The following is a 26,243-nucleotide window of genomic DNA, read 5'->3' as shown; positions in this document are numbered from 1 at the left end:
TATATTAGGTAGCATTGTTTAAAGTGGCTAGTGATATATTTTACATAATTTCCCATCAATTCCCATTATTAAAGTGGCTGGAGTTGAGTCAGTGTGTTGGCAGCAGCCACTCAATGTTAGTGGTGGCTGTTTAACAGTCTGATGGCCTTGAGATAGAAGCTGTTTTTCAGTCTCTCGGTCCCAGCTTTGATGCACCTGTACTGACCTCGCCTTCTGGATGATAGCGGGGTGAACAGGCAGTGGCTCGGGTGGTTGTTGTCCTTGATGATCTTTATGGCCTTCCTGTGACATCGGGTGGTGTAGGTGTCCTGGAGGGCAGGTAGTTTGTCCCCGGTGATGCGTTGTGCAGACCTCACTACCCTCTGGAGAGCCTTACGGTTGAGGGCGGAGCAGTTGCCGTACCAGGCGGTGATACAGCCCGCCAGGATGCTCTCGATTGTGCATCTGTAGAAGTTTGTGAGTGCTTTTGGTGACAAGCCAAATTTCTTCAGCCTGCTGCTGCGCCTTCTTCACAATGCTGTCTGTGTGGGTGGACCAATTCAGTTTGTCTGTGATGTGTACGCCGAGGAACTTAAAACTTACAACCCTCTCCACTACTGTTCCATCGATGTGGATAGGGGGGTGTTCCCTCTGCCGTTTCCTGAAGTCCACAATCATCTCCTTAGTTTTGTTGATGTTGAGTGTGAGGTTATTTTCCTGACACCACACTCCTAGGGCCCTCACCTCCTCCCTTAGCAGTAGGGATGACCATGAATGTTCTCTTGGTAAGTACTTGAATTGGACCATTTTTCTGTCCTGCTAAGCATTCGAAATGTAACGAGTACTTTTGGGTGTCGGGAAAAATGTATGGAGTAAAAATTACATTATTTTCTTTAGGAATGTAGCGGAGTAAAATTTGTCAAAAATATACATAGTAAAGTACAAATGGCCCCAAAAAACGACTTAAGTAGTACTTTAAAGTATTTTTACTTAATTACTTTACACTACTGCTTATTAGGCATATTTTCTCGTCCACCTACCCGCCATTTTTTCGAAAGGCAACTTCCGGATCTCCCAACTTCCTATTAACTAGCTACGTCACTTCTGTGTATACAGTTTGTAAACAAAGCCAAAACAAAGATGGATTCATCAAGAGGTTTAATCTAAAAATATAGTCAGATCGAATAACCAAATAGCACAAATTGAAATCGGTGTCATTTACAGTTCACTGACTTAGGTATTGGTATAATTAGAGACAGCATTTACATGTCGTTGTTTCGAGCGATATTGACTTTTATTTCTAAGTTACACAGCGATTAGAATTGTTTTTCTGCATCGACGTTGGAGGGCTGTTGTTCATTCCTACTCGCTAGCTACCCAGCAGGCTAGCTAAAAAGACAACTTATTTAGCAAGACACGTAAAAATATTTGTTTTTGTTGCTTATCTTGCTGTCCTGTTAGCTAGCTGTCCTGTTCGTAGTGGGGATTGTGTGTGCTGGTCCAGTTCAATGGGGAACTGTTTGTCTTCGCAAGGCGCCGACGACTTGTCTCTCCTCAACGAGTCCCAGGAAGCCAGTGTTCCAGGGGAGCCCCCACCGCCTTACCAGGTAAATTCAGGGGGAGATGGATCACATCTATACCGGGGATTCATTGATAACAATGTCAACTAACTGTCCACGTTAAGTTAGCCTAGTGGTATGTTGCATGGGCTGTGTTTTGTATCTTGTTGCTCATTTCGTATTATGTCAGAAGTTTAGGGTTCACTAGTAAGCTATAACTGTCATGTGAAAAATTCTGGCATGGTTTAGCTTACCAACACCTATGCTTTCTGTCCATTTCCCCATCAAGTCAATGGTATAAAATCTGACTGAGATAGTAGAGGATCCACATGTAGTTTTGGGGGGGTCCAGAGACTCCCCGATGACTGTATCATGGGTTACCCTGTACCCCTCTCCCCACATTCCATACAGGAGCGTGTTCAGGCGCCAGTGTACCACCCCACCCCCAGTCAGACGTGCCTGGCCAGCCAGCTGACAGAGGAGGAGCAGGTCCGTATCGCCCAGCGGATTGGCCTCATCCACCACCTCACCAGAGGCATCTTCGACCCCGGCTCTGAGCCCTCTGACAAGAAAGTCAAAGAGTATGTATTTTTCTGCCCTGTGACCAACCATATAATTTTCTTGTAGCTCAACCAATTTAGACACTAATTTACTAGCAATGTCCTATTTCTAGCCACATTATCTTGAGCCATGGCCCAGAAGGATATTAGTGGGTCCTCACCTCATCCATTACCAAGTGTATGTAAGTTAGCTGTAGGCCTCTTATTATTTGAAACCAAATTTAGACTAAATGCTATCTGTCATGTCGTGCGCCTCACTCTCTCCAGGTGTGCGATCTGCATGAATGACTTTGAGTACGGCGACCCCATCCGGTTCCTTCCCTGCCTGCACATCTACCACGTGGACTGCATCGACACCTGGCTGATGAGGTCCTTCACCTGTCCTTCCTGTATGGAGCCTGTGGATGCCGCCCTGCTCTCCTCTTATGAGACCAACTGAACTGGTCTCATAGGAGACCAGTTCACTCATCTGAGCAGTCTCTGGCTGGGTCCTGTTCATTAGGCCAAACTGAAGAAAACTGATTAAAACAGGGAGGGACTTGCCCTGGACTTGTCCAATAAGAAGTGCTTGTTCAATTTTTTTTCAGTTGCAAAACTATTCCCTATTTAATGTACTACTTTTCACCAGAGCCTTATAGGCCCTGATCCAAAGTAGTGCATTAAATAGGGAATAGTGTGCACACAATCCTAGAAACTTCCCCTCTAACAGAGGTGCCAAACGCCCTTACACATCACCTCTTTAACCTGGATGTCCTAGTCACACAGCCCTGGGAGGAGGTTGTGTCAAAATATATATATTTTTTAAATGTAACCTTTATTTAACTAGTGAAGTCGGTTAAGAACAAATTCGGCCTACACCGGCCAAACTCGGACAGCGCTGGGCCAATTGTGTGCCGCCCTATGGGGACAGCCAATTGTGATACAGTCTGGATTTGAACCAGGTGGTCTGTAGTGACACCTCTAGCACTGAGATGCAGTGTCTTAGACCACTGCGCCACTTGGAAGCTCCATATGTAGAGCGTACCACACTGAGTGTGTTGAAAGTGGGGTGTTCTACTCTGTATTGGGGCTTTTGGAATTAGGAACGTCTGTCTCTTTCGCCTTTTCAGACTTGTTTTCAAATACATCTTAAGTGAAGTGAAGGATATAGATGGAGATCTTTAGAAGTCATGATGAGCGATATTATTGACAACTGATTTCACCTTTGGATGATCTGAGGGTGGTAGACTAGGGATTGGCCCATTAGTTTAGTTTATGTAGGCTGGTCTTGGATCTGTTCGTGCAACTGATGGCACAAACAGATCTATATCTTTGTTTATGTGGTTGGTTTATTTTAATTCCCTTTTCAATCATCCCCCTCCAGACTAAAATGTGCAATATGATGTGAGGAAGTGCTAGAATTGCACCGTTCTGATTGGTCAAAAGAAGGTGATCCCCGACCTTAACACTGCTGTCTCGGCCAATTAGCTTTAAGACGGGTATGGCCTTGAATGTCTCTCAAAAAAGCACAGGGCTCTTGACTAGAATGCAAACATTTTTCTCATTAAATGGCAATCATAGAGAGAGAAAAAAGTTCACAAAGTAATGAGATATGAGAATAAGCTATGAGGTCTCCATCCCATGCCGGTCTAGTAGGTTACCTCATGACTTACTACTGGCCTCATACCTTTATTGGAGATGTTGGATTTGTATGTATGTTGTTTTACAGGGTGGATTGTTGTAGCTGTTAGTCCAGATCTATTTGTGCTGTCTTGCCAAGGTGGCCAGCCTTACTGGGCTAGCTCTTAGTACCTTAAACTGCATTTTCACCTTGGATCTTTTTCCTTACAAAGCTTTGCCTTGACTGTGCTGTCTTACTCTTATGAGATCATGGCTTGTTGTTGTTGTTCATTCTTATGTTTACTGTTAGTGAGTGACTTTTGCGTCCAAAATGGCAAACTAATCCCTATATAATGCACTACTTTTGAGCAAAGCACGATGCAGGAACTGGTCAAGAGCAGTGCACTATGTAGGGATTAGGGTGCCATTTTGGACGTGGCCCAAAATGCTGTGCCATTATCTATCCCCGAATTCTATGCACCTTGGGATCTCCTCTGGTACCGTGTAGGTCTGGGACTGTATTCACAAAGAGTCTTAGAGTAGGAGACCGTTTTGCCTTTTGGATCAGTTATATGGACTCCTAGTCTTTGTGACGACAGGCCTTGAATCAGGACAGAGGAAACATCTTTTGTTCTCCTTTTCCCTCTTCCTTCTTCTATTTCTCCTACTACTCACTCTATTGTCTCTTTGAATAACTTTATTGTAGAAGTGTTTGACAAGAGAGAAAGAGAATGAATACTTGTCAAAATATAATTTACACTGTTTTGGATACTTTGTGTAAAGGTTGTATCTAGAGTGTTTTTTCCAATGTTGTCAGAAAATGTGTTTGTGAATATAGATCTGTTTTTTTTGTATTGTAGTGAGGATCTATTCTACATGATTGAATTCCAGAGGCTTTTTAAACTGTTTTGTCGATTGATTATTGGACTAAAATGAATAGGAAACTCTTATTGATTGACTGGGGTTTGATACTAACAAAGTAAGGACAAGTGAGAGAGGGTACAGACTCAAACTGAGGAGAATATAATGGATTGTGAGTTGAACCCATTCTGAATGTAACTATCTGATCGTGGACATTACTGTGATGAAGTCAAAACCAGGAGCGTATTTGAAATGTACCCTCGTCACCAACTCTCTTCAGGTGAAAGCGGGGAAAGTATGGCTGCTATTCAGTTCAGTCCTAGACCTATGCCCTTTTTAGGTGAACGTGAGCCAACTCCTGTGAAGTACAATCATTTCTGATACTTGTGTCATTGTTTTAGTGCTCCTTGAAGCCGGAGATGGAGAGTGTGTGTACTGAAAGAAGAATATGATTAGTCAGACTGTTCCTGGCTGCTGTTTCTGGGTTTTGTAATGTGTGTGTGCAATGATGGCTCAGCTTTTAGGAAAAACTACAATAAAAAGTGGATGCCAAATCTAACCTTCTTCATATATGGCTTCTTATTACCATATTCTAATTTTGTATCTGTTTCGTCATAGTTGTTACATTGTTTTAGCAATTTGTAATAATGAATTGCAAGTGCACCATCTTTGGCATAACAGGTTAGCTAGATTGAGGTGTCTTGTGATTCCAGTATATCCCACCCACAGGATGCTTTCACCATCATAGTCCACCCATCTATCGTCCGCTACAGTGAGGTCATCAAGAAAGACCCTATTTAGATGTTTTTTTGCCTGCTAAGAATGGAAGAGAGATGACCTCAATGATGACACAGAGGTCTTCTGTCCCCTGCTAGACAAGGACCACCTCAATGATGACACAGAGGTCTTCTGTCCCCTGCTAGACAAGGGCCCTGGCCATGTTCAGGGAGCAAATAAGGAGGGTTTCTTTATGTCATCTTAAGAGTCCTATCTCCTAATATACTCAGCAAAAAAATAAACGTCCTCTAACTGTCAACTGAGTTTATTTTCAGCAAACTTCAGCAAATGTGTAAATATTTGTATGAACATAAGATTCAACAACTGAGACATAAACTGAACAAGTTCCACAGACATGTGACTAACAGAAATGGAATAATGTGTCCCTGAACAAAGGGGGGTCAAAAGTAACAGTCAGTATCTGGTGTGGCCACCAGCTGCATTAAGAACTGCAGTGCATCTCCTCATGGACTGCACCAGATTTGCCAGTTCTTGCTGTGAGATGTTACCCCACTCTTCCACCAAGGCACCTGCAAGTTCCTGGACATTTCTGTGGGGAATGGCCATAGACCCCACCCTCCGATCCAACAGGTCCCAGACGTGCTCAATGGGATTGAGATCAGGGCTCTTCGCTGGCCATGGCAGAACACTGACATTCCTGTCTTGCAGGAAATCACGCACAGAACGAGCAGTATGGCTGGTGGCATTGTCATGCTACAGGGTCATGTCAGGATGAGCCTGCAGGAAGGGTACCACATGAAGGAGGAGGATGTCTTCCCTGTAACACACAGCGTTGAGATTGCCAGCAATGACAACAAGCTAAGTCCGATGATGCTGTGACACACTGCCCCAGACCATAATGGACCCTCCACCTCCAAATCGATCCCGCTTCAGGGTACAGGCCTCGGTGTAACGCTCATTCCTTTGACAATAAACGTGAAACCGACCATCACCCCTGGTGAGACAAAACCGCAACTCGTCAGTGAAGAACACTTTTTGCCAGTCCTGTCTGGTCCAGTGAAGGTGGGTTTGTGCCCATAGGCGACGTTGTTGCCGGTGATGTCTGGTGAGGACCTGCCTTACAACAGGACTACAAGCCCTCAGTCCAGCCACTCTCAGCCTATTGCGGACAGTCTGAGCACTGATGGAGGGATTGTGCGTTCCTGGTGTAACTCGGGCAGATGTTGTTGCCATCATGTACCTGTCCCGCAGGTGTGATGTTCGGATGTACCGATCCTGTGCAGGTGTTGATACATGTGTGGTCTGCCACCGCGAGGACGATCAGCTGTCCGTCCTGTCTCCCTGTAGCGCTGTCTTAAGCGTCTCACAGTACAGACATAGCAATTTATTGCCCTGGCCACATCTGCAGTTCTCATGCCTCCTTGCAGCATGCCTAAGGCACGTTCACCCAGATGAGCAGGGACCCTGGGCATCTTTCTTTTAGTGTCCTAAGTTTTCATAACTGTGACCTTAATTACCTACCATTTGTAAGCTGTTAGTTTAACGACCATTCCACAGGTGCATGTTCATTAATTGTTTATGGTTCATTGAACAAGCATTGGAAACAGTGTTTAACCCTTTACAATGAAGATTTGTGAAGTTATTTGGATTTTTACGAATTATCTTTGAAAAACAGGGTCCTGAAAAAGGGAGGTTTCTTTTTTTGCTGGGTTTATATGCAGGCCAGACTGGCCAGTAATAGGTTGATACTGCCTATTTTATTATTTCAGTTGCCTAATAGGTTGATACTGACTATTTCATTATTTCAGTTGCCTAATAGGTTGATACTGCCTATTTCATTATTTCAGTTACCTAATAGGTTGATACTGCCTATTTTATTTTTTCAGTTGCCTAATAGGTTGATACTGACTATTTCATTATTTAATTTACCTAATAGGTTGATACTGCCTATTTCATTACATGTTTTCTCTGCTTAACAGCAAGCATCTTTATTCCTAAAGGCTCATAATTCTAGATACACACAAATTAGAATCATTAAATACGTGAATGTCTTATACAGTGGGGCAAAAAGTATTTAGTCAAAATCAAATCAAATCAAATCAAATTGTATTTGTCACATACACATGGTTAGCAGATGTTAATGCGAGTGTAGCGAAATGCTTGTGCTTCTAGTTCCGACAATGCAGTAATAACCAACAAGTAATCTAACTAACAATTCCAAAACTACTGTCTTATACACAGTGTAAGGGGATAAGAATATGTACATAAGGATATATGAATGAGTGATGGTACAGAGCAGCATAGGCAGGATACAGTAGATGGTATCGAGTACAGTATATACATGAGGTGAGTATGTAAACAAAGTGGCATAGTTAAAGTGGCTAGTGATACATGTATTACATAAGAATGCAGTCGATGATATAGAGTACAGTATATACGTATGCATATGAGATGAATAATGTAGGGTAAGTAACATTATATAAGGTAGCATTGTTTAAAGTGGCTAGTGATATATTTACATAATTTCCCATCAATTCCCATTATTAAAGTGGCTGGAGTTGAGTCAGTGTCAGTGTCAGTGTGTTGGCAGCAGCCACTCAATGTTAGTGGTGGCTGTTTAACAGTCTGATGGCCTTGAGATAGAAGCTGTTTTTCAGTCTCTCGGTCCCAGCTTTGATGCACCTGTACTGACCTCGCCTTCTGGATGATAGCGGGGTGAACAGGCAGTGGCTCGGGTGGTTGATGTCCTTGATGATCTTTATGGCCTTCCTGTAACATCGGGTGGTGTAGGTGTCCTGGAGGGCAGGTAGTTTGCCCCCGGTGATGCGTTGTGCAGACCTCACTACCCTCTGGAGAGCCTTACGGTTGTGGGCGGAGCAGTTGCCGTACCAGGCGGTGATACAGCCCGCCAGGATGCTCTCGATTGTGCATCTGTAGAAGTTTGTGAGTGCTTTTGGTGACAAACCAAATTTCTTCAGCCTCCTGAGGTTGAAGAGGCGCTGCTGCGCCTTCTTCACGATGCTGTCTGTGTGAGTGGACCAATTCAGTTTGTCTGTGATGTGTATGCCGAGGAACTTAAAACTTGCTACCCTCTCCACTACTGTTCCATCGATGTGGATAGGGGGGTGTTCCCTCTGCTGTTTCCTGAAGTCCACAATCATCTCCTTAGTTTTGTTGACGTTGAGTGTGAGGTTATTTTCCTGACACCACACTCCAAGGGCCCTCACCTCCTCCCTGTAGGCAGTCTCGTCGTTGTTGGTAATCAAGCCTACCACTGTTGTGTCGTCCGCAAACTTGATGATTGAGTTGGAGGCGTGCGTGGCCACGCAGTCGTGGGTGAACAGGGAGTACAGGAGAGGGCTCAGAACGCACCCTTGTGGGGCCCCAGTGTTGAGGATCAGTGGGGTGGAGATGTTGTTGCCTACCCTCACCACCTGGGGGCGGCCCGTCAGGAAGTCCAGTACCCAGTTGCACAGGGCGGGGTCGAGACCCAGGGTCTCGAGCTTGATGACGAGCTTGGAGGGTACTATGGTGTTGAATGCCGAGCTGTAGTCGATGAACAGCATTCTCACATAGGTATTCCTCTTGTCCAGATGGGTTAGGGCAGTGTGCAGTGTGGTTGAGATTGCATCGTCTGTGGACCTATTTGGGCGGTAAGCAAATTGGAGTGGGTCTAGGGTGTCGGGTAGGGTGGAGGTGATATGGTCCTTGACTAGTCTCTCAAAGCACTTCATGATGACGGAAGTGAGTGCTACGGGGCGGTAGTCGTTTAGCTCAGTTACCTTAGCTTTCTTGGGAACAGGAACAATGGTGGCCCTCTTGAAGCATGTGGGAACAGCAGACTGGTATAGGGATTGATTGAATATGTCCGTAAACACACCGGCCAGCTGGTCTGCGCATGCTCTGAGGGCGCGGCTGGGGATGCCGTCTGCGCCTGCAGCCCAGACGGGCCTGCAGCCACCAATTGTGCAAGTTCTCCCACTTAAAAAGATGAGAGAGGCCTGTAATTTTCATCATAGGTACACTTCAACTATGACAGACAAAATGAGAAAAAAAATCAAGAAAATCACATTGTAGGATTGTTAATGAATTTATTTGCAAATTATGGTGGAAAATAAGTATTTGGTCAATAACAAAAGTTTCTCTCAATACTTATTGACACTGTTGGCATGTTACATTTGAACAAAATGTTTGAAAAGCTCTTCATAAATAAGTTAGCATTTTGAGTGAAACTATCCTGTAGACATGACATTATTTAAGCATTCAGAACAGTCTTTTTGGTAACATTAGGAATTAGAATACTGGAATGGTATTGAACCTTCTTATGATGAGCCAAAGGTCAGTCAAGTTGGTCAGGGAGTTGGTTAACTTAAGATAAAAGCATCTGCCAAATTTCATATACAGCTCTGGAAGAAATGAAGACACCACTGCAAAATTATCAGTTACTCTGGTTGTACTATTTATAGGTATGTGTTTGGGTAAAATGTACATTTTTGGTTTATTCTATAAACTACTGACAACATCCAAATTCCAAATAAAAATATTGTCATTTAGTGCATTTATTTACAGAAAATGGACAGGTCATGGGTTCAGGTCTGGAGTCAGGGTTCAGGTCTGGAGACTGGGTTCAGGTCTGGAGTCAGGGTTCAGGTCTGGAGACTGGGTTCAGGTCTGGAGACTGGGTTCAGGTCTGGAGTCAGGGTTCAGGTCTGGAGATTGGGTTCAGGTCTGGAGACTGGGTTCAGGTCTGGAGACTGGGTTCAGGTCTGGAGACTGGGTTCAGGTCTGGAGTCAGGGTTCAGGTCTGGAGACTGGGTTCAGGTCTGGAGTCAGGGTTCAGGTCTGGAGATTGGGTTCAGGTCTGGAGACTGGGTTCAGGTCTGGAGACTGGGTTCAGGTCTGGAGACTGGGTTCAGGTCTGGAGTCAGGGTTCAGGTCTGGAGACTGGGTTCAGGTCTGGAGACTGGGTTCAGGTCTGGAGTCAGGGTTCAGGTCTGGAGACTGGGTTCAGGTCTGGAGACTGGGTTCAGGTCTGGAGTCAGGGTTCAGGTCTGGAGACTGGGTTCAGGTCTGGAGTCAGGGTTCAGGTCTGGAGACTGGGCTGGCCATGACAGGGTCTTGATCTGGAGGTCCTCCATCCACACCTTGATTGACCTGGCTGTGTGGCATGAAGCATTGTCCTGCTGGAAAAAACAATCCTCAGAGTTGGAGAACATTGTCAGCGCAGAAGGAAGCAAGTTTTCTTCCAGGACAATCTGTACGTGGCTTGATTCATGCGTCCTTCACAAAGACAAATCTGCCTGATTCCAGCCTTGCTGAAACACCCCCAGATCATCACCGATCCTCCACCAAATTTCACAATGGGTGCGAGACACTGTGGCTTGTAGGTCTCTCCAGGTCTCACACCCACTGTGACATTTGGTGGAGGAATGTCTGCGCCAGGAGTGGCATAAAGTCACCCAACATGACAGTGAAAGACTGGTGGAGAGCATGACAAGACGCAGGAAAGCTGTGATTGAAAATCAGGGTTATTCCACCAAATATTGATTTCTGAACTCTTCCTAAGTTAAAACATTAGTATTGTGTTGTTTAAAAATTAACATGAACTTATTTTCTTAGCATTATTCGAGGTCTGACAACACTGCATATTTTTTGCTATTTTGACCAATTGTCATTTTCTGCAAATAAATGCTCTAAATTACATTTTTATTTGGAATTTGGGAGAACTGTTGTCAGTAGTTTCTATAATTAAACAAAAATGTTAATTTTACCCAAACACATACCTAGAAATTGTAAAACCAGAGAAAGTGATCATTTGCAGTGGTTTCTTAATATTTTCCAGAGCTGTATATTACCTATGCCTATCCTGCCATTCATTGTAATTAGACTGGTATAGGATTCATCCCTGACCAAGATGGCTGCCGTGTTTGCCCAATTATGGATATTGGAGGGTTTATTGTCACATGTGCTCCTGCTACACCCCCTAGTGGACATTCAGTGTCTCCTTGACCTGCAGCCATTTCCCCAGTTCTCTCCCTCTCGCTCTTCTTCTATCTCTCTCTCTCTGTGATTTTGTGGTTGGAGACAGGTGTGCTGGAGTCAGAGCAGTTCCCCACCAGCTGCAACCCGTTCCATAATCAAGATCTCTACAAATACTCAATCCTGCCACTTCCACTCTGCCAGATCGTAATCTCCATTCATTTTGTCGCTCTGACTCTGGGTCCTGTCTCCTGTTCCACATTTCACCACCCTGCTACCCTGTTCTGAATTCAGCTCATCATCACTCCCTTGGATTCCCCTCCAGACCTGTTTGCCCTGTCCCAACCCAGCTCACTCCAACCTCAGCCTCCACGTCGGGTTTCCTACAACTCATCCAAGCTTCCCTGGATCTGTACTTCATCTCTCCCTGTGTTGCAATAAATATCTTGGTTCATTCATCCCTGTTTCCTGGTCTGAGTCTGCTCTTGGGTTCTCCTGTGCTGCTCCGCTTAACATTTGACAATGTCCCTCTAGTAATTCAATAGGCTCTCTATGGGTTTACAGCAGCCCGCAGGACACATGGCAAATTCAATTGTATGATGACAAAAACATCGCTTGACATTGAGCGCCATCAAGTGACGTCACTGTGTAAAACACCTCAATATTAGTTCATGAAGACAAATCACTTTATAACCTATATCTGGCGTTGTGGCATACACATCTCTCTCCATTTTGTTTGACTACACAGGAAGTGATAAATAACAGGTCAAACGTGGCCCGTCATATCCCTTATAAGTTTGTATGAGTTCAAATGAATGGCCAGTTAGAGCTCTGCTCACTAGTTCCAGAGCTAATGATGGCCTGTCTTACAGAGAAGCTCATCAGAGAGTTCCTGACCCTTCAGGGGCAGGCAGCACTGTCAACCGACATCACTGTCAATCACATGAGGGGATGGATCATCTTCAATGTTCAGAAAGCCTTCCTGAAAAAGTGAGAGCAACCTCAAGGTCCACAGGCAGTCAACCTGTCCAACACTTTCCTGTTTAGCTAATAATGAAGCTAAATACATGGCCAAAATACGATAAGTCTCTTTGCTGAATATATGACGCAAAGTGACTGATATGCGTTCTGTGTTTCATTTGTAGATTTCAGGAAGAGAGAGGGGAGAAAACCCTGCCTCGTTGAGCTGGTAAGAAATATACTTCACTTTATAACCAGCGAGATGTGAAAGATCCATAACAGCCTGATCAAAATGACATTGTCAAGTGTGTCAGGTGTTCAAAATGAGTTGTAAATGCTTTCATTCGTATAAACATTTGCCACTGCTAATATGCAACTCAATATTCCACTAAATTCAAACTCACGGACAGACATTGAAGGTGAGGAGTCGGCACAGGCTCGTTAACATCAAGCAGGATGTTTGGAGAGAGCTCAATGTGGAACGATGCCCGTCTCTCCGGTCTACTGGAAAGGAATGACCAGCTTCTCTTATCCCTGTTTGTGACTATGTTCAGTGTAATACTGTAGTAATAGAGGCATGCGGTGTGTTTCATAAGAAATACATGCAGTGCATTCAGAAAGTATTCATACCCCTTGACTTATTCCACATTTTGTTGCGTTAAAGCCCGAAATTCTAAATTGATTAAATTGGTTTTTTTTTCACCCATCTACACACAATACTCCATAATGACGAAGTCAAAACAGGATTGTTGACATGTATTGAAAATGTAATATATAAATATCTTATTATAGACTGCTGTTTTAACCTCTATCCATAGTCATAAGAGGAGCATTCAGAGATCACATGGAAAAGAGAGACATTTTCCACATGGAAAAGTTCATTGTGGAGCAGCAGCAGCTCTTCATTGACAACGCAGAGAAACATGCCCAACCTGACATCAGGTCAGAGGAGATGCTCCAGGTGGAGATTCCACAGGAAGTCAGGGAGGTCGTGGAGAGCCTGGTGGACATGGCAGCAGGAAGAGACAGCACAAGGGACATCGTTCAAAGAGCCCTCACTGAAATCGGGACCAAGGTGACGAGCTGCCTCCAAGACCTTCTCGAAGCAGGTCGTGGTGCTCAGTTAAACCGTCAGGACATTATCTCCCAGGCAATTCTTCAAGTGACTTACAAACTCTTTCGGAACTGACTTTCTCTGAAGGTCACCCCTCTTTTGAAGGATGCAGAAGCTCTCCTATGGTCCTTGTTATGGGCCAGGCCACGGGGGGGGGGGGGGGGGCAGCTGGTCAACCCTCTTCAGCAGTCCACAGATCCACAGGTGGTGAAGAGGGTTAAACCAAGGCCTTATACCTTTTAAATGGTTAATACATTGTGTTATGATAAACTGTAAGGGTCTCCTCGTCAGGAGACCTCTGTGTGTGTGTTAACCTGTTTTGAGTGTTGTGACCTTCAGACACTATCAGAAGGTGTCTACGTTCAGACTCCTCCTGTCTGGATCCCACCGTGGTTGTCTGGTTGTCCGACAACACAAGGCTGTCACAGACCTGATGAAACCAGCCACCTGTCAGAAGATACTTACACTGGTTCACCTTGTCATGACCCTGTACTTGTGATGAAAGGTCACGTTTTGGTCCAACCCACTTCTGAGCTTTTAATTGCTGATAAGATGGTTACTGCTGTCAGGGGAGGTTAGATTTATTAAAATGTTGTTGCCAGGGAAACTCATGCAAGGAGGACTGGGAGAGGCTATATGAGTTACAGGAGGTCTTAGACATTTTGCAGAACTTGGGGAGAAACAATCATATACTGTGATATTGTTCTCCGTACCAAATTCTGCCTAGAAATGATATTAGTAAAGGAGTATTTTTTGATGCTTAAACAGAGTCTGTGTTTCCTTTCCATTACTAATGTATGTTTGATAATTATATAGACTTGATCATTTGTTGAAGAAATTGACCAACAGTGGCCACGAACATCATGGAGAACCTGGAGGAGATACTAGGCCCCAGAACGGTGCTGGCGAGAGCACTTGGACTGGGATCAAAGATCTTCAACCTCTACGTGGTTTGCCTTGTAGCTCTGCGGATTGCTAAGAGTGTACCTGATCGGTTTGCTGCTAACAAGGAGAAGGGACATATTACCCAGAGTATGATGGAGAACCATGCTCTAAGTTCTTGTTCAAAGAAGACATAGAGCTGAAGAAGCAAGGTAAAAGCAACGCTGCTGTGTCAGACTCTGAGCCACTGACCTCTAGCTCGGCACCTGACCAAGGAGACATTAGAGCAGAAACACAGCAGAATGAGGAAGTTAGTGACCCTTTCCCCCGGAATCGGAACCCTCCCAAGCTGTTTCCGACTGGCATTTAGACCTGGAGCCCATCCTACCACAGAACTATCTACAGCTGGTATAGGAGGCTGAGGCTAGAGAAGCACCTCGTTCTGCCACCAGCACCACATTCCAGACCACCATAGAAGATGACCAGCCTTCTCAGTCTTCGAGGACTGCGCTGGACAGGAAGTGGAGCATGACAAGCCAAAGAAGATGAGGAGGATTCGCAACATCTTCAGAAGGAAATGTAATGAAGTGGCTTCTAAAGCCTATTATCACCACAAGACTCGTATACTAGAAGAGAATTCTAACAGCCTGACATTGTTATCTAATTTGTCTGTTATTATTTGGGAAATAGAATGATGGGATGTGGGCCTTAGCATTTCTGATTAGAAACCCCACAAGACTCCTACTAGAACAGAACAGCCTGATATTTATATATTTTTGTTCCTATTTTGTTGTTTTCTTCATTTTAAAGTACAGTCATTTAACTTTTTTATGCACACTGATTGAGATAAAACTATATGTTCAATCTACATTGTTACTCTGTGGTTGGATGTTGATAGAGGAAAGGATTTGAAATAATGTAGACGATGAAGAAATGATCTGTGTATTTTATACCCCACATGGTATACTCTTTTTATTAAAAAAATGTACAAATATATACTATACAAATATTTTTGTTGAACAAATTTCAAACAGTATAACTGACTTTACAAAAATGGATTTGACAGGTAGAAATATGACAGTAGTAATGGCTAAATCTTGAGATTGTAAATGAAAAAGGATTTCATTTTGCTCTCATTTTCACAGTGACATTGATAAATGATACAGAAATTTCACAAAATGTTCAGGAGTACTAGTCTATTTCTAGTGTACTAGTGATTTTATACTGGTGGACATTGAGTCAGTCAGACACATGAACATGTATCAATATCATACACATCCTAACTCATAGTTTAATGTGGCTACATTCAACACAGGAACTATGAGAATTTATATTACTAAGTTATTACTTACTTCTGTACAGTATTTAGTTTTTTTTAACAACTTTTAAAACTATTTAGGATCAACAACATTATAAAATATGGGGTCCTTCATCCTCTTTAAGGTCTTTAAAGTACAAAAATACTGCCACCATCATCTAGGTCCAGGGTAATCTTCTGTTATGGACGGATACAACTTTGCTGAAAACACTTCTTTACAACTTTAAAAAGCATAGATTCCCATGCCAACCGTTGCCAGGGCTACACAGATCCCCAGCACCATTCTGAAGAGGGGTGATGCGTTGACCAGACTGGTCTGGATCTGAAGGGATCTAACTGTCAGTTTCTCTCCTGAGAAAAGAGGAAAGGAGGAATTATGAGTATTATCTAACACACTAACTGCATAAGTACTAAATATCACCGTCATCATATTCAGTCGTGTGTGTGTCTGTGCGTGTGGTGTGTGTGTGTCCGTGCGTGTGGTGTGTGTGTGTCCGTGCGTGTGGTGTGTGTGTGCGTGCATGCGTGCGTTCGCACATGCGTGTGCCTATGCATGTGTGTGTGTGTCTATGCCTATGCGTGTGTGTGTGTGTGTGTGTCTGTGTGTGCGCGTAACTTACCATCAGCCAGTTTGGAATGTGTCGACGAGTGTCTTGTGCATCTATTTCTGGTTGTCGTATGCATGAGCTCACTTTCCCTCTCTGTCACAGACACCATCTTCTGAAGATCGTCAAAGACCTGCATCACAGACAGAGGCAAGACAACATCAGTCAAAAGTCAGTCGTCTTATGTACGAAGAGCCAAGAAGCTCATAAAAAAAACTAAATGGCACTCACTTAGCTTATAGTTGAACACCAACCCTAATATCTAACCTTATATCACCCCTAAACCATGGCTGTCCAGTTTCCCTATTCCTCGTCACCCCCCCCCCCCCCCCCCCCCCCCCCCTCCCCCCCACTCCTCTCCTCCATCCTCCTCACCTGGATGTTCAACTCGAAGGCTCTGACAGCCTCCTCCAGCATTCCTTTCCTCTCCTCTTCCTCCAGCTCGATGCTGTTCATTCTACTCCTGTACAGCTGTTTGAACAGGTTGGGGCTGCTCACGCCCGGGAAGGAAAAGAACGACAGACCCTCGCCACCCTTCAGCCCCAGAGACTTCTGGGTAATGCGGCCAAGGACTTGTCCGCCAGATAGGTCGCCGAGGTAGCGGGTGTACGCGTGGGCCACTAGGTACTCAGGGTTGTCTTTGCCGATCTGTGGAGGGAAGGAGAGAGAGTCAGTACAGTCACTGGTGTGAATGCACTATAAACCCATTCCAAGTAACCCATTTTTTACATTTTTTTTTTTATTATCTCAACTTCTAACGTTTGGCTGAATTTACATTGGATTTTTGAAACCCTCATTTGCCCCCTTCATGGTTACATAAGGCAGGTTTCCTAAACTCGGTCTTGGGGCCCATTCTGGGTACACGTTTAGTTTTTTACCCTAGCACTAAACAGATGATTCAAATAATCAAAGGTTGATGATGAGGTAGTTATTTGAATCAGCTGTGTGGTGCTGGGGCAAAAACTAAAATGTGCACCCAGAGGAGGCCCCTGGACCGAGTTTGGGAAACACTGTTATAAAGCATTATGGTACGATTCAACTTCCACAGAGCAGTCCAGTTTAATACACACCTGTCTGAGTCTATGGGCATATATTTTAGTGGCAGCCGGTACAACAATCTTCTCTCTCCAGTCCTGCCCATAGAAATGCTCCAGGTCTCTCTCCACTGACTCCAGCCGTGCTAGTTCCAGGGGGAAGTATATAGGCGCGACACTCGGGTGGTTGGAGTTGTTGTCCAGAGCTTCCTCTAGTGCTTGATAGATCTCATAGAGGGAGCACAGGAGAAGCTGAGGAAAGGAGACAAGGAAAGGATATAAACTAGGGTTAGTCTCAATACTTCCATTATACATAAAACACAGCACCTTGACCCACAACAGTTGATAGCAGCACATGATAGAATGATGGAGCATGATGATGCATGGCGCTCCAGCTCGGAAAATGTTGCATGTCCACACGGAACATTCGGATCAACTGATGGGAATTACAGTGTAGATAAGGAATCACAAGACTAATTGAGTTGTACTTGCTAGTATCTCCATTTACTAACACGCAGCAGAGGTTTAAACAGAGAGATGAATCTTTGCCTTTGTTAATGATATGTTAATGATTGATTACCTTGTACTGTGTCAGACTGACGTTTCCTCTCTGGTAGGCCAGCATCAGCTCAGTGTTCTCTGCTCTGACATGGCTGTCCTTGGTCACAGCCTTAATCTGCTCAGACAGATCACTGTGGGAGAGAGAGAGGAAAACACATTAACCCCTGTATTCAACCTGTAAAGTTACAGCATTACTGTACTGTTCACACACACAGAGACAGAGACAGAGACAGAGACAGAGACAGAGACAGAGACAGAGAGAGAGAGAGATGGGGGGGGTCATGTTAACTTCTGTTTTCAACCTGTGATAAAGACTGTCTTACACACTGAGTGATGATTGACATATGGATGAGAGGGGGAATGCCCACTGACATATAGGACAGCTGGGTGACATATCACTTTAAGGTGGAAAACCAACACGGGTCTATCAATGGAGGCTAACTGCTAATGGGGATAAGATACTGCAGGTGACGGCAAGTAGATCAGAGCAATAGACACCTACTCAGAAGAACACCCCATGAAACGCTGCCTCATGCAAAAGCAGCATGTTTCTGAGACACTTACTAACACAAGAAACAGTTTGGTTTGTCTGAGATCTTCATATGCTTGGTAGAGACCAGCACAGAGACAGCGTATGTTAACTGTCTGCTAAGTTCAATCAAAACACAGAAATCAGTAGCATGTACACTGCTGGCTGTAACAACAGCCTTACCTGTCTGTGAGCTCCACTTGTGTCTTCATCTTCTTGTCTGTCTCCATATCTGTATTCACAACAGAGAAAACCATCAATATGACTGAGATAACACGGTGTCATACCGTCTGATCTATAACAGAGTACACCGTATAAACATGATATGTATGTTGACAATAAGCCTTTACAATGATCACACATCAGATACTTGCATGTTGCTATTTGACCCAAACAGGAATTGCAATGTCAGTTGCTATAGAAAGTTATGACTGAAAGCTATGACCCAGAAATGGCACAAAAGTCAAATTGTTAATCAGTTTTTTCACTCACCAGTTCACAAGTTATACAATAGTTGGTCCTTTCTTTGTTGTTATATTCCCACAATGAGAGACTGTCTTCTCCTTCTCTCTCTCTCTCTCTCTCTCTCTTTCTTTCTTTCTTTCTTTCTTTCTTTCTTCCTAAGTGTACAATCCTTATTTTGTGTGCCTCCTCTCCGGTCTCTACCTCTCTTTATACTGTCCTCCCCTCCTCCCTCCCTCCCTTCTTTCTTCTCTTTCACATGTTAGCTGAGCTGAGAGAAACAGGAAGCAGTAAACCTGACTCATCAACAGCTCTGCTAGGAACAGCTACGGGAACATTGTGGAGGGAGGGACTAGGACTAAACATGACAGGGCAACTTTAGGAATACTAGTAATGGAAAACTGGGGGAGGAGGGACCCACGCTTAACATGACAGGGCAACTTTAGGAACATAAATCGAAAACTGGAGGGAGGGACCAGCGCTTAACATGACAGCGCAACTTTAGGAATATAAATGGAAAACTGGAGGGAGAGTAAACATGACTAACTTTTTTACCACCCTGGAAAGAAGAGGGAGGAGTGAGGGAATAGCAATGGACAACTGGGGAGTATGGAGGGACTAGGACTAATCATGACAGAGCAACTTTAGGAACAACATGGAATGGTGACAGGAATGTAGGCTAGGAGGAGGGATCAGAAGTCAGCACTAACTAAACATGACAGTGTAACTTCAGCAGGAGTGTTGAAATCCAGACTGTGTAAACGACACAGCACAATCACATGACTATGGTGTGTTTTGTCAAGAAGTGGTAGTAATCTCATGTTTGATGATTCAAGTTTGCTACTTGAAGTTTGCTAGTTGGCTCTTTGTGTTAGGTTTACTGTCCATTATATATATATATATACAATCATATATATACAGTGCCTTGCGAAAGTATTCGGCCCCCTTGAACTTTGCGACCTTTTGCCACATTTCAGGCTTCAAACATAAAGATATAAAACTGTATTTTTTGTGAAGAATCAACAACAAGTGGGACACAATCATGAAGTGGAACGACATTTATTGGATATTTCAAACTTTTTTAACAAATCAAAAACTGAAAAATTGGGCGTGCAAAATTATTCAGCCCCTTTACTTTCAGTGCAGCAAACTCTCTCCAGAAGTTCAGTGAGGATCTCTGAATGATCCAATGTTGACCTAAATGACTAATGATGATAAATACAATCCACCTGTGTGTAATCAAGTCTCCGTATAAATGCACCTGCACTGTGATAGTCTCAGAGGTCCGTCAAAAGCGCAGAGAGCATCATGAAGAACAAGGAACACACCAGGCAGGTCCGAGATACTGTTGTGAAGAAGTTTAAAGCCGGATTTGGATACAAAAAGATTTCCCAAGCTTTAAACATCCCAAGGAGCACTGTGCAAGCGATAATATTGAAATGGAAGGAGTATCAGACCACTGCAAATCTACCAAGACCTGGCCGTCCCTCTAAACTTTCAGCTCATACAAGGAGAAGACTGATCAGAGATGCAGCCAAGAGGCCCATGAAATATCCAATAAATGTCGTTCCACTTCATGATTGTGTCCCACTTGTTGTTGATTCTTCACAAAAAAATAGTTTTATATCTTTATGTTTGAAGCCTGAAATGTGGCAAAAGGTTGCAAAGTTCAAGGGGGCCGAATACTTTCGCAAGGCACTGTGTATATATATATATATATGGGGCGGCAGGGTAGCGTAGTGGTTAGAGCGTTAGACTAGTAACCGAGAGGTTTCAAGTTCATATCCCGAGCTAATAAGGTACAAATCTGTCGTTCTGCCCCTGAACAGGCAGTTAACCCACTGTTCCTAGGCTGTCATTGAAAATAAGAATTTGTTCTTAACTGACTTGCCTGGTTAAATAAAGGTAAAAATATATGTACATATTAAAAAAAGGTAATGAAATACATGTGATTGAATACATTTTCCATAAACTCGTGAAATACTGTAAATTCCCTAACACTAAATGCAGAAGAGGTAAGAACAATTACCCAATGTACAAGTCACATTGTGGTTTATGTGTCATTAATTTTCTGATACATAGCAACATTTCATAATGGACTCGCTGACATTGCACTCTCCTGATGTTCAAGTGCAATGTCTAGCTCAAATAAGACAGAGTCACAGACACAGTGAACTCGAAGTCCACTGTCCAAATACACACTTAGAACAAAGGGTTCCAAAAGGGTTCTTTGGCTCCTATGGGGACAGCTGAAGAACCATTTAAGGTTATAGCACCTTGTACTGTACTTTATAGTTGAGTATTATTTTGTTGAACTCCTCACCCTCCTCCCACTAGACTAACGTTAGTCTCTGTGGATGTACTGTACAGTACATTCAATTAGCATGGGTAAAGAAAGATGAATAGACCTGTTGGTTTAATTGTTAACAGTGTAACCTAAATACTCTCCACTATTTCTGTACACACAGTGTGCTGCAATGCCGTTTGACTTCATCTCTCTGACTCTCTGTCACAACAAAGCACTCAATCATGCCTGGAAATGGCAGTGGCAATTTGGCAATGATGTATCACACTGAGAAGTAAACAACTATTACTATTTAATTCCCTCTTAGGTCTAATATCAGTTGATGATTCATATATGATATTGTTAATATGGGTATGCATTATAAGGGTATAATTATTCGATTTTGATGCCATAATATTTTGAATTAAAGATTCATTTATTTAATGGAGAATAATCCATAACTGTAACTTTGTTGCCACCTGCAAGTCTGCAACAATGCAGCCAAATATATAGATTGCGTATGCTAAATTGTAGCAATTAAATAATTGGTCATAAACTTTTAGGATGTGATTTTCATGCGGAAGCATTCAGCGATAAGAATATTGCTTTGACCGCTTACCGTGATTCAGCGACTATGTGGACGTGAGGGAAGGGGGAGCAAATGGGGTGAGAACGATTCGACCATTTCCTAAACATGAGTCCGCGGAATTTGTACCAGCAGGGACTCGCATTCCAATGGTGTTGAAATCATCCCACCAACGAAGGAGACTTCAAATTCAGGAAATTATGGAGCAACGATTTACCACCCATAAATTGAGTAGAGTAGGCTAGCCTGATAGTCTGTGAGTAAAAACACATGAATTTAATCACACGGCTAAATTGTAACATACATTGCAATGTTTTGCAAATAATACTTTCACAAATAATACTGATTTTGTTACCCTTTGAAAAGTATAGGCCAATGTCTCATTTTACGTAAACCATGCGCCTCCACCCACGGGGTGCGTTATCCTGCGCAGCAAACTTTGAACTCTTCAAAGATGGCGACAAGCGGTGGGTGAAGTTTGGAGATGGTCCATCAGTTCTTTGTCGACACATCGGAAAGCCAAAACGGAGCTCTTTTGATCAGCTACCAATTCGTTGTTGAAAAACACATAGCTATTTCATAATCGAAATTACCGCGAGTGGTTGAGCTACATAGCCACCTCCGTACTGCGTTTACATTTGTGCGGAGCAGGTAGGCAGAGTGTTTGTTTAGAGGTGGTAGAATGCACCTGTTAGGAGGTTCAAATGCATATTCTTGTCAGTGTGCCCAGCTTCTTTGCAATAGTAGCCTATTCAGTATATTTGAACCTATACATTGTTATGTGCATCGATTTTAATGTCTATATTACTGCCTCTCTTTCCCAGGTGTAGAAGATGGAGGGAGAGGTGGGCCTTGTGACCAGCCGCAGTCAGAGAGAGAAGAAAAGATCCTACAAAGATTTCCTGAGAGAGGAGGATGAGGATGATGACCTAGTGGCGGATGAGGAACAACTCGTTGTCAAAGAACGCAAATGCAAGAAGTCATACAAGAAGAAGAGGAGATATTCAGGTTTGGAACGTGGATACATCGTGAGCGTGACTGACATTTGGAGCAATGGCACCCTGTTCCCTACATAGTGCACTACTTTTGACCATGGTCAGATCTAGTGCACTATGTAAGGAATAGGGTGCCATTTGGGACACATTCTCCATGTAATTTTGGCTCAATCTCATAGGTGCTTCATCCTTTCTGTACTCTTTACAGGTGACCACACCCACCCCCACAGTTGGACCAATGGCAGTGCAGGACCGGAGTTGTATGTTCTCTCAAATCACCAGTACGACCACCAGACCTGTGAATCACCAGACGAATGGTTGACAGAAGGGGAGAGATTTGAGGAAGTGAGTGAGCAGGTGGGGTGAGTCTCCATTTTATGTCCTTGATTCCTTGCAGCCTCAGACTTTCTCCTCTAATGAGGTTTAAGAAGGAGTCAAGGAGAGAGGAATTGAGATTCACCTGGGGACTAAGGCCTCTTTCTGGAGATGGTTAGTTAGAGGAAGACCAAGTTGCCCTCTAGACACTGATCTAAGTTATGTCTAGCATTTCCCCACTAGTGATTAATGTTAAGGATATAGGGAGGGTGTACTGATCCTAGATCTGTGTCTAAAATAGCAGCTTCTAGGTGTTATTGTGTAAAATGGACAGCAGAGGGCAGTGCTTGGTAAGTTTCCTTCCACTGATCTTCTTTTCTGCTTCTTACTCATCCCTCGTTTTTCCCCCTGCTCCTCTCCCAGAGTAGGGAGGAGTCTACCATGCCTTCGTTCTGGATGTACCTGGACGACCAGCAGAACGAGATAAGAGCGGAGGCCTCTACAGCTAGTTGCAGTCTCATGACCCCTGATACCACAGACTCACCCATGTTGACAGGGCCTGAGGTAGACCCAGTGAACGCAGCGGCCCACCTACAGCTGCTGGGGGAATCGCTGTCTCACATTGGCCACCGGCTTCAGGGAACTAAGGTGGGCTGGTTGAACACTGTTGGCTTCATTGTCCTCACACTGAAAGGCTACTGAATACGGACATGTCATGCAAGCATTGTTTGATTGAAGTTGCTGATAGTTTGATGAATCTCGCTCTCTTTCGCCCTGACCCTCCCTTTATTTCTGTCTCTTTCCCTGTCGGTGTCTCTTTCTGTCTCTCTCTAGGAGATGATGGCAGTGTCAGGTAGTCTGTCTGTGTTACTGGACTCTCTACTGTGTGCCCTGGCTCCCCTGGCCTGTCTCACCTCTCTGGTCCCCGAGCTACGCAGCTGCCCTTCACACTCACACACACTGGTGAGGCTTACACACACACACACACACACACACATTCAGTAGCTGTCAAATGATTAGGACCCTCACCACCAACTTCTGTTATCCCCATCTTTCTTCTAGGCAGAGACTCTGGACAACATTGCCTATGTGATGCCTGGTTTGTGAAGTCTGTCTGATGAGGAGAAGAGCCTTAACCAGGGCAAACAGGACGTTGTCATACTTTGAAGATGTTCCCTCCTGTCTGTTTGGGGCCTTTTGAAGGGATGGGGGATAAGTAAGCCGTTTGTTTTCAGAGGGGCTTTTAAGCGAACGTCCCAATCTGCACGTCCCGCTCTACTTTACCTCCGAAGTTATCTGGGTTCATATTGAATTTGAAAGATCAACCATTTGTTTTTAGTTTCATTTGTTCAATTAAAACGTGTTTTGTTCATGCACTCGTTTTGATATTTATCCAACTTGGCAAGAGCTTCTAATCAACGGTTCATGGATTATTGTTCCAGATGAAATACTTTGACTATTTAAGAGAATCATTTCCACTTGTTGAGCTCTGACTCATCACGTAAGACTGTCAGTGTCTGTTCTCACAGCAGCCACATGTTTTTAGACTGTCGGTGTCTGTTCTCACAACAGCCACATGTTTTTAGACTGACGGTGTCTGTTCTCACAACAGCCACATGTTTTTAGACTGTCGGTGTCTGTTCTCACAACAGCCACATGTTTTTAGACTGACGGTGTCTGTTCTCACAACAGCCACATGTTTTTAGACTGACGGTGTCTGTTCTCACAACAGCCACATGTTTTTAGACTGACAGGATGTCAGACAATACCGGAGGCGCTAGAGTGCTTCTTCTGGTTCTATAACTGTAAAACACTGCAGTGGGTCTGGTTCTATAACTGTAAAACACTGCAGTGGGTATCTTGCTACTTGGGTATAATTTTCCAGGGTCACGTTCATTTGCCAGAAGTTGTTGAACGTTGCAGATCGACTAGAAGTGCCATGAATAGAGCCAATGTGATTCCTTGTTCTACATGTCAAAGAGGCATGTTTGTTCTACGTAGCCTATTTCTCTGAACATTCCAAAACGTTGCGTCCTGCTGTACAGATATTCAACCACACCTGTAGAACTAATCTAGCTCATAATGTACCATCACATATACAGTACCAGTCAAAGACTCATTCCTGGCTTTTTCTTTACTTTTACTATTTTCTATACTGTGGAATAATAGTGAAGACTAAACTGAAATAACACATGGAATCATGTAGTAACCCAAAAAGTTAAGTCAAAATATATTTTATATTTGAGATTCTTCAAGGTATCCACCCTTTGCCTTGATTAACAGAATGTGACTGGCGGAACGGGTGTTGTATGTGGAGGATGAGGGCTGCAGTAGATATCTCAGATAGGGGAGGAGTGAGGCCTAAGAGGGTTTTATAAATAAGCATCAAACAGTGGGTCTTGCGACGGGTATACAGAGATGACCAGTTTACAGAGGAGTATAGAGTGCAGTGATGTGTCCTATAAGGAGCATTGGTGGAAAATCTGATGGCCGAATGGTAAAGAACCTCTAGCCGCACCCTTTCCTGCCTTGTTAAAAGGTCATTTCTGTAATTTCTTTCCTTATTGCCTTTGAGGCAATCAGTTGTGTTGTGACAAGGTAGGGATGGTATACAGAAGATAGCCCAAGTCCATATTATGGCAAGAACAGCTCAAATAAGCAAAGAGAAACGACAGTCCGTCACTACTTTGGCTGACCTGCTTGTCTTAATCTGGAACATTTCAACAGCTTTGAAAGTTTCTTCAAGTGTAGTCGCAAAAACCAAGTGCTATGATGAAACTGGCTCTCATGAGGACTGCCACAGGAATGGAAGACCCAGAGTTACCTCTGCTGCAGAGGATAAGTTCATTAGAGTTACCAGCCTCAGAAACTGCAGCGCAAATAAAGGCTTCAGAGTTCAAGTAACAGACACATAATATCAACTGTTCAGAGGAGCTGTGTCTATCAGGCCTTCATGGTTGAATTGCTGCAAAGAAACCACTACTAAAGGACACAAATAAGAAGAGGAGACTTGCTTGGGCCAAGAAACACGAGCAATGGACATTGGACCGGTGGAAACATCCGCATGTGTGGTTCCCACAGTGAAGCAACAGGACAATGACCGTGAACACACCTCCAGGCTGTGTAAGGGCTATTTGACCAAGAAGGAGAGTGATGGAGTGCTGCATCAGATGACCTGACCTCCACAAACACCCAACCTCAAACCAACTGAGATGGTTTGGAATGCAGAGTGAAGAAAAAGCAGCCAACAAATGCTCAGCATATGTGGGAACTCCTTCAAGACTGTTGGAAAAGCATTCCTCATGAAGCCGGTTGAGAGAATG

The 26,243-nt window shown here is 43.8% G+C and overlaps 3 protein-coding genes across 6 annotated transcripts; 2 read left to right on the top strand and 1 right to left on the bottom strand.

Annotated features, from left to right (window-relative positions):
- The first annotated feature begins 1,058 nt into the window (after window positions 1–1,058).
- Window positions 1,059–4,724, top strand: LOC110485645 (RING finger protein 11). Its single transcript, XM_021556749.2, has 4 exons — window positions 1,059–1,216; window positions 1,441–1,586; window positions 1,950–2,119; window positions 2,366–4,724. The coding sequence occupies exons 2-4, from the start codon at window positions 1,488–1,490 to the stop codon at window positions 2,535–2,537; spliced, it is 441 nt and encodes a 146-aa protein (XP_021412424.2). The 5' UTR covers window positions 1,059–1,216; window positions 1,441–1,487; the 3' UTR covers window positions 2,538–4,724.
- Window positions 4,725–15,172: 10,448 nt separating this feature from the next.
- Window positions 15,173–18,955, bottom strand: LOC118936555 (heme oxygenase-like). The gene is made up of 7 exons (XM_036949290.1): window positions 18,771–18,955; window positions 18,462–18,510; window positions 17,769–17,880; window positions 17,225–17,440; window positions 16,530–16,802; window positions 16,170–16,287; window positions 15,173–15,900 (listed from the first exon to the last, which is right to left on the bottom strand). Exons 2-7 carry the CDS (start codon window positions 18,506–18,508, stop codon window positions 15,773–15,775), a joined length of 894 nt encoding a protein of 297 aa, XP_036805185.1. The 5' UTR covers window positions 18,509–18,510; window positions 18,771–18,955; the 3' UTR covers window positions 15,173–15,772.
- Window positions 18,956–22,043: 3,088 nt separating this feature from the next.
- Window positions 22,044–24,296, top strand: LOC110485519 (HMG domain-containing protein 4-like). Of its 4 annotated transcripts, none has more exons than XM_036949288.1 (6): window positions 22,044–22,261; window positions 22,435–22,618; window positions 22,814–22,950; window positions 23,344–23,568; window positions 23,755–23,883; window positions 23,983–24,296. In XM_036949288.1, the coding sequence occupies exons 2-6, from the start codon at window positions 22,444–22,446 to the stop codon at window positions 24,025–24,027; spliced, it is 711 nt and encodes a 236-aa protein (XP_036805183.1). In that variant the 5' UTR covers window positions 22,044–22,261; window positions 22,435–22,443; the 3' UTR covers window positions 24,028–24,296. The 4 variants fall into 4 exon arrangements, with proteins under 4 accessions (XP_036805183.1, XP_036805184.1, XP_036805181.1 ...); XM_036949289.1 differs by having other exon boundaries at window positions 22,814–22,962; window positions 23,987–24,296; XM_036949286.1 differs by having other exon boundaries at window positions 22,814–22,962.
- The last annotated feature ends 1,947 nt before the right edge of the window (window positions 24,297–26,243 follow it).

Source organism: Oncorhynchus mykiss, chromosome 17 (genome assembly GCF_013265735.2).
Source record: "Oncorhynchus mykiss isolate Arlee chromosome 17, USDA_OmykA_1.1, whole genome shotgun sequence".
Taxonomy (NCBI): domain Eukaryota; kingdom Metazoa; phylum Chordata; class Actinopteri; order Salmoniformes; family Salmonidae; genus Oncorhynchus; species Oncorhynchus mykiss.
This window is presented reverse-complemented; position numbering and strand designations above follow the sequence as displayed.

What these genes read in the sequence shown, in the direction of transcription:
- LOC110485519 (XM_036949286.1), top strand. Translation starts at nt 22,444, where the DNA reads ATGGAGGGAGAGGTGGGCCTTGTGACCAGCCGCAGTCAGAGAGAGAAG. An exon ending in ACCGGCTTCAGGGAACTAAG is followed by an intron (nt 23,569 to 23,754) that starts GTGGGCTGGTTG and finishes GTCTCTCTCTAG; the next exon opens with GAGATGATGGCAGTGTCAGG. An exon ending in CTTCACACTCACACACACTG is followed by an intron (nt 23,884 to 23,982) that starts GTGAGGCTTACA and finishes TCTTTCTTCTAG; the next exon opens with GCAGAGACTCTGGACAACAT.
- LOC118936555 (XM_036949290.1), bottom strand. Translation starts at nt 18,508, where the DNA reads ATGGAGACAGACAAGAAGATGAAGACACAAGTGGAGCTCACAGACAG. An exon ending in CAAGTGGAGCTCACAGACAG is followed by an intron (nt 17,881 to 18,461) that starts GTAAGGCTGTTG and finishes TCTCTCCCACAG; the next exon opens with TGATCTGTCTGAGCAGATTA. An exon ending in ATGCCCATAGACTCAGACAG is followed by an intron (nt 16,803 to 17,224) that starts GTGTGTATTAAA and finishes TTCCCTCCACAG; the next exon opens with ATCGGCAAAGACAACCCTGA.
- LOC110485645 (XM_021556749.2), top strand. Translation starts at nt 1,488, where the DNA reads ATGGGGAACTGTTTGTCTTCGCAAGGCGCCGACGACTTGTCTCTCCTC. An exon ending in AGCCCCCACCGCCTTACCAG is followed by an intron (nt 1,587 to 1,949) that starts GTAAATTCAGGG and finishes CATTCCATACAG; the next exon opens with GAGCGTGTTCAGGCGCCAGT. An exon ending in TCTGACAAGAAAGTCAAAGA is followed by an intron (nt 2,120 to 2,365) that starts GTATGTATTTTT and finishes CACTCTCTCCAG; the next exon opens with GTGTGCGATCTGCATGAATG.